Source organism: Vipera berus (assembly GCF_964194415.1).
Source record: "Vipera berus genome assembly, chromosome: 5".
In the NCBI taxonomy this organism is placed as follows: domain Eukaryota; kingdom Metazoa; phylum Chordata; class Lepidosauria; order Squamata; family Viperidae; genus Vipera; species Vipera berus.
In genome coordinates, this window is record NC_138207.1 from 31,974,244 (window position 1) to 31,987,744 (window position 13,501).

Genomic DNA, 13,501 nt, shown 5'->3' on the forward strand with positions numbered 1-13,501 from the left:
CGACCTTGGGCCAATCACACACTCTCAGCCCAGGATTCTTGTTTGGGGAACAATAGAAGAAAGAAGGTGTCTTGGACATGTTTGCCACCTTGAGTGAGTAAAAATAATTAAGGCAGAATACAAATACATATAAATAAATAAAATAAATGACTACTTTTTTTTCTTTTCAGGGTGCACAGGGACCTAATGGTCCTCCTGGATATCCAGGATTAGGTGGCCAAAAAGGATCAAAAGGTAATGAAGCAATAATAATGCCAATAACTAATGATTGAAAATCACCTGTTCTTTGCATAGATATATTAAGAAAGAAAGGCATTATGGACAGAATAACTGTTTTGAAAAATACTTTTTTGATGTAATGCCGATAATTTGAATTAAAATGATTTAGAAGCATATAAATTAACACATTAATAATAAAGTTAATGAAATTTTTTTTGACTGAGACAAAGAAATCTTATACCGATGTATTTAAAAGCAATCCACATTGGAAGCAGTGGTATTTCATTCCTAGCAAATCATTAAGATTACATAATAAAGCACACAGTTTGATTGATAGCACAATCTCATGCCTCTCTAAAAAGGAAAAGTTAATGGGTAATAGTATCTTATTCAATTTATTGAGTTTATAACTAAAAATTACATGACTCCATCTTATGTTCTCAGAATAATAAGCAGTTAATTGCATAATTTCAAAACAACTAAAAATAATGGAGAAAAATAAGGAATTTAAAACCCTTCTTTGCTACTAGTTCAAATAACATAGTAAGTTATGTTACTTACTATGATACATTTTTGAAAGAAACAAACTGCTTGCCTGCAGAAAAAACTTTACATAGAGAATGATTTAGGCTGAAGGTCTGGCAACTCTTCTTGATTTTCAGCTGAGAAAATAATGTTACCAAGCATTATCAATGATATAACAATGTAGAATTTCAGAAAGATCACGCGAGCTTCCTTTGTAAAGATTCTTAGTTTATCCAGTTTTGTGGACCTGAGGGAAATGAATTTAGATAGAAGCACTTGTCAAAAGCAAAATTAGCTAAACAGAAAAGTGGATCAAATTCATAGTATTTAAGAAGTGATAGAAAATGGCTCAACTTTCTTCTCATACAATTAATGCTATAGAAAGTTTGTTAAATTATGTAAATATGACTTCAAGCTTTTGGTAATGCTGTTATAAAAATGAAAAATTCTGAATAGCCCAAAGGGTGGATATTGGCATAATAAATGCAAAGAAAATTAATCTATTTGATAGGTGAGGATAGCTTTCAATTGTAACATCAATTCTCACTGTTTACAGGTAGCAGAGGTGACCCAGCTACTCATTATGGTCAACCTGGCAAGAAAGGCCCTATAGGGGTCCAAGGATCACCAGGTGATGTTGTTTTTAATTATTTTTAGATAATAATCTCACCACAGTTGGTATGTACAATATTAATTTCTTTTCTAGTTTGGCATCCATAAAGCCAATAAAAATAATTCATTTGGATATCTTTTGCATCTTTGCATGAATTTGCACTCAATTTTTACTTTTTCACAAGAAATCATGCACAGTAAGAAGTCCCCTCTTCCTTTTCACACTTCCAACACTGGCTTAATGCTTTATACATTTTTTGACAATTTAGCTGGAGTAAGAATTTTTGTTGACTGCCACCAGAATGTCCATATTTTAAAAAAGGAAAGGCAATATTATGTTGGAGTTTTGATACCAAAATGTTTGGCATATTGCCAAGTTGAGAACAATTTGATCTATAAATTGATGTACAAGTTGATTTACCACTCTAACTGCATTTTGGTCAAGCTAAGTTAAAGCCTTCTCAGATGTATGATGTGATCTTATAACTTATGCTTATCAGGGAAAGTTAATTGTTTATGCCAGATAAAGATATTAATGTGAGTAGGTATATTAAGGAATTATTCATATGTGGTTTTATTACCTGTTTTTCTTGTTTCCCATTTTAACCATTACAGGAATGCACTGAATTTTAATGCTCTGCTTATACTGTAGCTATTGTAACTTTTTTAGAAATACAAATTATTTTTAAAGGTTATTATCTTAGCTATAGACTATAAATGGTATGGTTATTAGAGTGTTTTAATTGCAATTCAGAATTACTGTTTGCATCTTATATAAACCATTAACTGATGATAAACAATAGGCTCAAGGTTAGATTTGGATGCCAATTGCAATATCCGTCTATCTAGAAAGAGAACTCAATAAGCACATTCTATTGAAAAATGTATACACTAAAGTTTGATTGTTTTGCGACTGTTTAAGGACTTCCTGGATTACCTGGAGATCAAGGTATGCCAGGTGTTCAAGGAGAATCAGGAAAACAGGGTTCCAAAGGGTTGCCTGGAAATGCAGGAACACCTGGATTCCCAGGTGAGAAAGAACTAAAGAAAAAATGGATCAACATTAAAACAAATACTGTGAAGTATGATCGTGGACATGACAGTGAAAGTGAACATATGAATAATGGAAGAAGACACTAATAGAAATATAATGTATACAGACTTATTCACAATTTTACCTCACAGCCATGTGAAAAACATAGTCAGCTTTGTTTTGTATAAATCCACACTATTTAGTCCATTTTTATTGCCTTTCATGGTTGCAAGGGATATTCAATGGCATTTCAAAATGTCCCCCTCTTTTCTTTATTTTTGATATTGGGGTGATTTGGCAGATTTAAACTGAAAAATAGGTCTTTAAACCTGAATATCCTTAAATGCAAAATGATAGTCCAAGCTGCTTCAGTTTTTGGCATGCCACTGCAGGCACTTGAACTTCCTTTAGAATGGCAGGCTAAATGCCAGTTTAGTCTGAAGGCATTCCTTTGACTTATTCTAGAGATTCTAATCACCACGTTGCTAAATTAGGGAGAATTATAACAACATGAGAGAGAATAATAAATTGTGTTTAAATATAGGAAATATCTATTTTATTTTAGGTGTGCAGGGAGCAGCAGGATTTCCAGGACCTCCAGGTGAACAAGGTAGACCTGGTTTTTTGGGAACTCCAGGTTTCCCAGGATTACCTGGTAGCCCAGGTAGAAAAGGTAAATATTGTGGAGAAAAATGATTATTACAGATGTCAGTGCACAGCATGGCATTAAAATGCATACATGATGTTTGATATAAAGGTACTGCATAAACTGGTGTTTTGAAAACACATCTCTGGCCTACCTATTCCATTCTATTAGGTTTATATCTCTAGTAGAAGGAGATTTAATTTTTTTGATTGCCTGTGGAACAAAAATTGGAAGATCAAAATAGATTGTGCATCCAGGTTCCATCATTCGTATAATGGTACATGAGAAAGACCTTGAGAGAAGAAATGCTGCCTAGGAAATGGTCAGATAAGAGAGGGCATAGCTCACAGCTGCATAAAAGGTGGACAAAGAGGCGCAAAGGGGCCCTCACTAATTTTTCAGGTTGTAAAGGATATGGCAGGAGAGTTATACTTTCAGAACTTCAAGATTTTGTTAATGTACTCTTACAATAAAGTAGAATAAGCTCATCTGATTGTGGTTCCTGTCTGATCTATCTGAGAAGAGTTGCAATTTCATTCAGTCAAATGCATGCATTCAACACAGACAAATTATTAGGTGTAGCTATTGTCAAATTATAAAATTGTAGGTGTTTGGGTACATTTAGACCCCACATCACTGCACTGGATACCAAATAACAAGTAGTTATTGATAATAATGATAGTAATTTGAGCTTGCAAGTGATAAGTAAAACCTGATAACAACTTTGATGAAATCATTGGTATCAAAATTTTGTTTCAAAAGTAAAATGAAAATTATTAGATAAATCACCCAATAAGGATACTGAAATAACATTTTATATCATTAGTGCCAATCTTCCATTCCATTTTAAGCATCTTCAGAAAGTCTTTGACATGTATTAAATATTTTCTGGGAATTACTAGGGAATAGATAGGTAATAGACCAAAAAATGTAAAATTATGATTTTATAATTGGTTTGATCTTCCTGGAAGTAACAAAAAGTTTACATTTGCTAAATTTCAGGTAAACATTTGATAGAAAACAATGTTCATTTGACTACTTGTTGATCATTTTCTTTTCCTGAATTTCCTCCATCCTATTTTCCCCAAAATATCAAAGGCTTATTGGGATCACCTGGAGTAAATGGTGTAAATGGACAAAAAGGTCAAAAGGGTTTGCCAGGACCTCCAGGTAAAGAATTAAAATTATTATACTCTTTTTTTAATTAAAGGCAATATCAAGAAACAATTATTTACACTTAATAAATGTATGATTCTTGACTCTTGATGACATTAATTACTTCTAATGCAAACTAGTAAAATATGCAATAGTTAATATTATTATACTGGAATTTCTAATAAAGAAAACAATTATACTGCAAGAAATTAATCAACTGTATTTTGAATGAAATATTCATGATGTAACAAAAAAAGGCTAAATATCAGAGAAAACTCTACATGAGTCTTTGTGCATATGCATAGGATTACATAGTTATCCATGGTAATTTCTACTAGCAGCCTCTCACCCATGTTGCTTTGCAAAATTCATTGACCTTAGTTATCTCTAGAAGAAGTGAACGATTCAATATCCCAAATAGGAAAGCTGAAAAAATCACATGTTGACCAAACGTAGCTTCAGTTGAATCAAAGGAATAAATCATTTATGCCATTAAATCCAACATTCATTCCCTTTCACTCATTATTGTTCTCTTATAAAGGTTTACGTAAAGTGGGACCTCCAGGGTGCGCAGGAGAACAAGGGCCAAAAGGTAACAGAGGAGAACCTGGGCTTCCAGGAAGTACTCAACTAGGTCCCCAAGGAGAGAAAGGTCTAAGAGGTCCTCCTGGTAAGTAGTAGATCTCTTAATTTTAAAAAAAACCACCATTTGTTTTGGTTACCCAAGATGTGGGGAAAATGCCCTCTTAAATCATAAGCCAGAATGATTGGAGATAGATGAAACTAAGTATGTTTTATTGGTAAGCACAACTACATCACTGGGCTGAACATAGCGAGGTTACAGGTTATATAGTTTTGACTTGTTGCATAGGAAATAAGAAAGAAAATTATGTAAATCAAATTATGACCTCTAAATCAGAATGCATTAGATAAAACATTGGGGGGTGATCTTATTTTGACACCCTAATACATTCCTCTACAATATTAGAATTCTGGCTTGCCAGATTTCAAGTCATTTAGTTCTATAAACAATGGCTTTATTGTTTTTATATATTGCATCATTTCACATCATTCTTTTCCTCACAGTTAGAAAGCGCAAGAGTGTCATTTTGTGTTCTCTATTCCAGAGTCAGAGATTCTTAGTGAATGAGTAAGGTAAATTAAGTCAAATGTACGTATCACAGTTCCATAGCCAGTTGATAAACAATGTCTTGATTGTTTCAAAAGCTGCAGTAATAATTTATTGAATTCTCATATTGTCACTTTTTGCATAGTAATTAAAACAATAGATGTGCAATATGTACCTTTTCTTAAATAAATGTGATAGGAGAAAGGAAATCTATAAAACATGGCCAGGGTTAATATTTTATTTTTATTCTTTTTTTTTCCTTGCAGGTAAGCCAGGTGTTTCTGGTTCTCCTGGCCATATGGGACAGCCTCCTGAAAACAGAACTTGTGGCTTTCCAGGAGACCAAGGTCCAGCGGGTTCAGATGGCATTAGAGGTACTTCTACAGCAGTATTTGAATAACAGAAATGCAAAAGTAGATTGAACCATTTAAAATCATTTGACTTCCTCCAGAAATTCTCTTAGGGAACATTTTTTAAAATCCATACTAGAAGTAAAGAGGATCCTCTCTTTCAAGACTCTAATCAAAAAGTGGGTCTTTTACTGGGTTTGTATTGTATTGCAACTGAGAAGCTTTGGGGGCAATAGTGGCTTTTAAGCATTGTTACAGATGAATTGCCTGCTTGTCTCAATGCTGCAAACATTGTTTTTGCACTGACGATATAAGAGACAACCTGTTATTTTAATTGCTTCATTTGGGAGGGAGGAATCACCCGTAAGTTGTGATAAGATTACAAAAAGCCTCGTGTACAGAATGGGAAGTGAACCCTCATATGTAAAACTAATTGGATAATGTGATTTATGACGTGTAGATAAGGGTGGGGATTGTGTGTGTGTTATGATGGGTTTGGGGGGGAGGAGATTTCAGATTCTGGCATCCCTCCATGAGTGCTGATGTTTCATTTCATTACTAAGACTTTTTAGATAAATAATATGCCTCCAATCTGTTTGATTTGCCTCATTCATCGGAACCATGACAGGTTGCTTGCTTGCATTTGATTTTAACAGCAAAACTGATTATCCAGCAAGATTTAACTTGGACCCAAGTACTTTAAAGAAATGTTTAATACTCTGAACAGAATAGTATACTCTGGGGGCACAGAGAAGTTCTGCAAAACCTTTTACAGCAATCCTTTTTATGTAATTCCACTTTTTCATCTGGTTGGTGAATCCTTAAAGCAAGTTGGTGGCAAACACATTTAATAAATAAATTGGGAATTGAACATTCTGTTGTGATACTGAAAGTTACTACTTTTGATGAATCAAAAGTATATTTGTGATATTAAAAATGTTGATATTTGTTACCAAACATTTTAATTTTTATTTCAGGCCCTCCAGGCAATCCTGGGCCTCCAGGAAAAATAGTACTTATCAAAGGAGATCCAGGGGACTCTGGTACTTTGGGCCTACCTGGCGTTCCTGGTCCATGTGGTAAACAGGGAACTAAGGGTATTCCAGGAAACCAAGGAAGAAAAGGCTCAAAGGGTATGTTTGAAATTACTAGTTTAGTACAGATTTAAATTTTGGATTAGAAATTTCCAGTAGTAGAGGTGTGGCACTGATCTCTCTTTCTCATTGTTGAGGTCTAATGGGGAAGCCTGGTCTGCAAGGATTGCCTGGTGTTCCTGGAGACCCTGGGGCTCAAGGTCTTCAGGGTCCAACTGGCCCTGTGGGCCATAAAGGTAAGCCTTAACATTTCAGGCATTTTTTTGTTCTGAATTCACAGTTCAAATTACATGATTATCAAATTACAATATATAAAAGTAATTTTTAATCCAGTGATAAAAATTCAAAGTCAATTTAGATAGATAACTCATATTTTTTTCTCCTACTGTTACAATGAAAGAAGAAACCAGATGTGTTAGCCTGATTGTGCCATTAGGTTGAGTCATCTCAAGCAGCTGACTGAAAGGGAAGCACATTGGATTTATTTTATTATAATTTCATTTTTATTGCCAGTAGAGGTTGAGTGTTGCTGAATTTTAATTCTCAGGAGTGAATACATTAACTAATTCTAGGTATTAAGTCGCTCTGAGTTTATGGGAAGCAAATTCTGTTTGCTGCTTTTTCTAAGATAGCAAAATCTTGAGCTCACACTTCAGGTCATAGCAGTTCTTGTTGTATTTCTATACCAGTGTTTCTCAACCTTATCAATTCTAAGATGGGTGAATGTCAACTCTGATGATTATGGGAGTCCACACATCTTAAATCAACTAAGATGACTAAAGGCCTGAAGACAAAAACATATGAAGAATGGTTGCAGGAATTGGGTATGGCCAGTCTAGAGAAAAGGACTAGTAGTGACACGATAACAGTATTCCAGTATTTGAGGAGCTGCTACAAAGAAGAGGGGGTCAACTTAAAGCACCAGAAGTAAGACAAGAAATAATGGATGGAAACTAATCGAGGAAAGGTGCAACCTGGAATTAAGGAGAAATTTCCTAACAGTGAGAATAATTAAGCAGTGGAACAGCTTGCCTTCAGAAGTTGTGGGTACTTCATCACTGCAGGTTTTGAAGAAGAGACTGGAGAGCCACCTGTCTGAAATGATATTGGGCAGGGGGTCCTCAACTCTCAGGCTGCGGCCCACTACCAAGCAGCAGCCTGTTCAAAATGAGGCCATGGAAGAAATGGGCAAGTGCATGTGCATGAAGCTTCACTTGCCTGAATGGTGGGCAAGCACATGCACACACAAAGCTCCATTCATACAAGCAGAGGGCATGTTCACTTGCACACAAAGCTCCATTCATTTGAATGGAGTTGCACGAGTGGAGCTTTGCAAGCAGAGGGCATGTTCACTTGCACACAAAGCTCCATTCATTTGAATGAAGTTGCACGAGTGGAGCTTTGCAAGCACAAGTGCCTCAACTCACATGAGTGGAGCTTCAAGTGCGAGCACTCCGTTTGCACAAGTGGAAAGCACATGCACACCACTAGCACAAATGAAGCTGAGCATGTGCCATTCACATTCCTCCCATCACACCGGGCTGGGCTGCCAGGCTGGAAAAGTTGGGGACCACAGGTATAGGGTCTCCTGCTTGAGCAGGGGGTTGGACTAGAAGACTTCCAAGGTACCTTCCAGCACTATTCTGATTGATTGATTCAACTTGTTAAGGTTGAGGAACACTATCCTTAATTAATCTGTCTCTATGATTTTCTTCCTACATGTGAAATGGCTGTCATGATCTGATCCTTGGCCTTTATTCTACTAGGTTACAGAGGTGAGCTAAAGAAAGTATTTTCTTGAGTGCTTGTTGATTTCACATTTATCCTTAAATCTCATTCTGTTGTGTTAATTAAAACATTCTAATAACATTCCTCTTGACCATAGAAGTTAAATAGGCTATTCAAAACACTTTTAATCTCTCGCTGCTTTACTGATGTCAGGGACAGGACCAAGTACTGGCAAAGGCAATTCCTTGGAAGAAGTTATGTAAATTTTTATCTCAGTGCTGCACAGAAATAAATAAATAACAGGACTGTAGAATGCTTTGCAAAAAAATTAGGAAAAAGGTCTACAGGGGCAAAATGATTGCACCTCTCTCTTTAAAGACATGTCTTTCCCTAGTATTGCATGATGTTTGGAAATCAGAGGGAGAAAGGAGAAGATATTGAGAAAATTTGTGTGATGATGCTGTTTATTTATTTATCAAATTTGTAAGACCACTTGGCTTATAACAGTACAAATCAGAAAAAGGGTGATGAACATTCAAAAAGAGCAAAATAAGCATACCTCTTTTTCCTAAACCACTTCCTCGAGAGTGCTGCTATTCATCCTAGACCAAAGCCTGGGTGGAGAGCTAGACTTTAAAGGTTCGTTTAACTAAGGTGATGGTAGGTGCCATATAGATCTTGGAGAGGGCAATATTCTTCCATAGGCAGGCAATGTTTAAATTGATACAGTTTAATCAATGGATTTGAAGTAGGTCATCACTGCCAGCTTAAACAGGATGGGAAGAACAATACAGTTGGCACATAGCTGATGAGTCTTCGGAAAACCAGGCCATATGCCATGAAGGCCTTTATTAATCATAGTGAGCATCTTGAATTACACCTATAAACCTATTGTGTAATTCATAAATCAGAGGTGTTACATGGGTATACTAGGACATGCCCATAACTCATTTATGTAGCTCCTGAGTGTTCTTTAAAGGCAGTCCCATGTAGAATACACTGCAAGAGTCCATATGTGAGGTGACCAAAGCATGAGTTGACTGTTCATTGACTGATCCAGGAATGAGTGCAGTTGGTACATAAGTTGAATTTGTGCCAATGCCTCTATTGCCACAGCTGCCACCTGCTCCTTGAAGCAAGAGCTGCGAATCCAGAAAGACTTCTCCCTGAAGAACCCCTACCCAAACATTTGTTCAGGTTTAATAACTACATTCATTTATCTCCAGGTGTAGGAGCCAGTATTTAATGCACAGTTTGTCTATAACCTTGTTCAATAATATCACTTCACCTTAAATGCAGTTGCTGAAGCAAATTCAGGTTGATCACAATGTATGAGCACAGTGTAATCCTCATAATCATTTCTTTATTTTTATTTCCTTTCCACTGAATCACTTTTAGATAAGATGGGCAGCACATAAATCTAGTAAATAAATAAATAAAAATAATAAATAAATAAATAAACAAACCAACCAACCAACCAACCAACAAATAATATAAAATAAAAGAACATTGGTCAAACATTAGAAGAATTTCTTCATGTTGGTATCTAATGCACTCTTAATAAGATATTTAATGCTGCTTATTTCAGGTGTCCCAGGAGAACCTGGAAGAGTTGATTATTCATCATGTCCTAAGATTCCAGGGCCTCCTGGAGTATTAGGCCCACGAGGACCTCCAGGCTTTGTAGGATTAAGAGGGCCAATTGGCTTTCCTGGACCTCCAGGTAAAAGATTGTATGAATTCAGAAACTATGTAATAAGGAAGAGGGAGAGTCTCAAAAATCTTTACTATGTATTTTCCCAAGTTAGGGTTGGGCAAAGTGGTCACTTTTCTGTTTTGGAAATGGGTTTAAGGAATAAAATGGGTGTCTTAACCTAAAATGTCCCCAACTGCTAACACAGAAAGCCTGAACTTTTTAGGACCCACACTTTGGTAATATTCTGTAGTTGGACATGTTACGCATACCAAAGTATATGTGTGAGAGCCAGTTTGATCTAGTAGTTAAGGCATCTGGCTAGAAAGACTCTACGTTCAAGTCCTGTCTTAGCCATGAAAGCCAGCTGGGTGACTTTGGACCAGTCACACTCTCTCAGCCTAATCCACCTGACAGGGCTGTTGTTTTAAAGGAAAATAGGAGGTGGAAGGTGTGTTTGGATATGTTCTCCACCTTGAGTTATTTGTAAAAATATTAAAGGTTGGATACAACTAAATAAATAAAATATTTATCTAAGACTGGTGTCGAGCCCTTTGGGTTCGACAAACTTGCCGGGAGGGGGATTCGGCTCGCAGCCCTCGGCAACAGCAGCGGCCACGCCCACGCTCGTCAGCTGTCCGGCGGGCGAGCTGCCGTTCGTCGCCGAAAGCCCAGCCGCCCCCAAGCCCCCCAGCTGACCGGCGGGCGAGCAGCCGATCGTCGCCGAAAGCCCAGCCGCTCCCAAACTCACCAGCTGGCGGGGGGGGAAGCAGCCGCACGCCGCCGAAGGCCCAGCCGCTCCCAAGCTCCTCAGCTGTCCGGCGGGCGAGCAGCCGTGCGACGCCAAGAGCCCAGCCGCGCCCACACCTTCCAGCTGTCCGGCGGGCGAGCGCCGGACCCACAAGCGTGCCGCAATCTGGGAGGTGGCTGAGGGCGGTCGTGAGTGGCTGCAGGATGGCTACGCCGGGGCAGCCAGCAGGGAGACGGCCCGCGCCGGCACAGTCAGCTGCCAGGCGGGCAGGCACTGAGGGGCGGCCAGGGATGCCCGCTGATACTCGTGCAGCTCGGTCAGCTGAGCGACGGTCCAAAACAGCCACGGACGGCCGCGGAAGCAGCATAACACTTTCTAGAGCTGACGACGGCCTGGCGGTTGTGACTATGGGCGATGGCCTTACGGACCCGGTGGCTGTTACTGCAGACACGCCGGCAGCGACGCGGGGTGCTGAACAGCTGCACCCGGACCTTGGGGGCTGCCAGGGGGTCATGGGGGTGGCGCGGGGAGATGCATTGGTGGAGGGGAGCACGCTCAGGTTGTTAGGAGGGGGGTGGGCTTGTACTTACCTTCACGCTGGGAAGCACGGTGCCGGTGGAGGGAGCTGGGCGTGGGTTGAAGGAGTAGGGGGGTGGAGTATTTACGCAGGCCAGGCGGATGCTGGTCTGCACGGGGGAGGGGTGGAGTCTAGGGGTGGGGCTGCTACCTAGTTACAGATTCAGAATAAAAGGTGCGTTGAGAGCGTGTGGCTCTCAACGCTGACTTTGTTAAGGTATAGAGATCCTGCTATTAAAGGTACTCTTTCCAGTCATCCGTACTTCGTCGTGGTTTTTCCTGCGGGCTTGTCGATCCGGCGAAGACGAGGAGTTGACAGTAAGTCAGCGTTGAATTAGCACAGCGCTCCTCCTGTTGGGCTTTGATTCCTGCCTGCCTCCATGGCTGAAGGGACCCAGGGTGGGGTGCCTGTGGCAGGAGAGGAGGGGCCCGCTGGGGTTGCTGTGCCTCCTGAGGGGGGGGACTTGGCAGAGGTCCCACCTGTGGTTCGGCCTAAGGTCCGGGACCTTGGACCAGCGCCAAAGGAAGCTGAGGCCTCGGAACCAGCTGCTCAGGAGAAGCCTGGGGATTGGTGGCTCAGCCCTGTTTTGAGTCGGCCAGTGGCTGGACAGAACCAACCGTCCAGAGGGAAGGGGTCCCTCTGGGAGTGGAGAGAGCGTCGTGCCACCGACGAAGGAGGAGAGGAGTGGAGCTACACCACGGCTCCTGGCAGCTACACGATGGACATCCTGAGGGACCATTTTGGAGAACCTCGGCCGTGGACCCCTAGTGACAGTGACCTGGAGACCGGTAGATGGGCACAAACCAGGGCCGACCAGGAGCGCAGAAGCCAAACCCGGTTCCGCTTGGCGAGTCCCCGCTTCCGGGCCCCGCAGGCTCCTGGTACCCCGCAGGTCCCGGGCCTTTCGCTGCCGGGACCGGCGGCTGCTCCTGACTTGGGCCCCCCAGGACCTGGTAGAACAAGACTGGGGGGTGCTGTACCCGCAGGAATACTGGGTTGGCAACAACCAGGGGTTGCACAGGGGCTGGGAGGCCCGGCAGGTCCTTGGGGAGGGCCTGCGGGCTGGGGCCCACCACCGTTGCCTGTAACCTTTGATGGCAACCCCGATCGTTTGGCCCTGTTTCTTGGACAAGCCATCCACCATCTGGACCAGTATGGTCCTTTGTATACATCCCAGTGGGGGATGGTGATGGCCATCACTACGGCATTGCAAGGGGAGGCGGCGGCTTGGGTGGCGAACCTCTACGGCGACCGTGCCCGTGAATTGGGGGACGTCGGCCTTTTCCTCGAAGCTCTGCGAATACGCTTCGAGGATGTGACACGCACGCATCGAGCGGAGGCTGAGATCGTTGGCCTGCGGCAGAACGGCCGTCCAGCGACAGTTTATGTGCAGGACTTCCGTGAAGTGGCCGGCAGGCTCAGTTCCTGGCCAGAAAGGATGCTGGTTCACCAATTCCGGGCCGGTCTGGATGATCACCTCCTCCGGGCTTGTATCGTCCGTGGAATTCCTTCCAGGCTTCAAGACTGGCTGCGGGTCGCGGTTGAGCTGGATGTGGCCTTACGGAGTTGTCAACGTCGTGTACGGCCTGTAGGAGACTCCTGTCAGGTCCCGCCAAGGGCACAGGGCCAGGTGCAGAAGCCGTCGCCTTCGTCGCTGGGTCCTACTGCCCAGCCCCCGCGATCCGTTTTGCGGTGCTTCAGGTGCGATCAACCAGGGCACCGCGTGGCCGCCTGCCCAATACCTGCGTCCCGGATGGTCGCGGCAGCAACCCCGGCAAGGGGCACAACCCCCGGGCGCTTTGCAGAGCGTTCCCGGGCTTCTCGGCAGGCCGTGGAGTTAACACCAGGAGGAGACGGCCAAACGGAAGGGGACAGTGGCGTCGATGTAGACGTGGAGTTGTACGGGCATGGGGAGAGACCAGAGGAGGACCCCATGGTAAGTGCCTCGGTTATCCCATTTGCAGTTCCGGTTACGTTAACAAACCCCGC

General features: G+C 41.8%; 1 protein-coding gene across 1 annotated transcript in view; it reads left to right on the top strand.

Annotated features, from left to right (window-relative positions):
- Positions 1 to 13,501, top strand: part of COL4A4 (collagen type IV alpha 4 chain) — a gene marked incomplete at its 5' end in the record, with an annotated part of 76,926 nt that overhangs the window by 51,455 nt on the left and 11,970 nt on the right. Inside the window, 10 exons of the mRNA XM_081328538.1 lie at positions 171 to 234; positions 1,301 to 1,375; positions 2,279 to 2,386; positions 2,955 to 3,062; positions 4,134 to 4,205; positions 4,732 to 4,860; positions 5,586 to 5,693; positions 6,647 to 6,802; positions 6,901 to 6,999; positions 10,080 to 10,214. Of these exons, the coding sequence (XP_081184664.1) occupies positions 171 to 234; positions 1,301 to 1,375; positions 2,279 to 2,386; positions 2,955 to 3,062; positions 4,134 to 4,205; positions 4,732 to 4,860; positions 5,586 to 5,693; positions 6,647 to 6,802; positions 6,901 to 6,999; positions 10,080 to 10,214 (1,054 nt within the window). The remainder of the gene's footprint in view (positions 1 to 170; positions 235 to 1,300; positions 1,376 to 2,278; positions 2,387 to 2,954; positions 3,063 to 4,133; positions 4,206 to 4,731; positions 4,861 to 5,585; positions 5,694 to 6,646; positions 6,803 to 6,900; positions 7,000 to 10,079; positions 10,215 to 13,501) is intronic.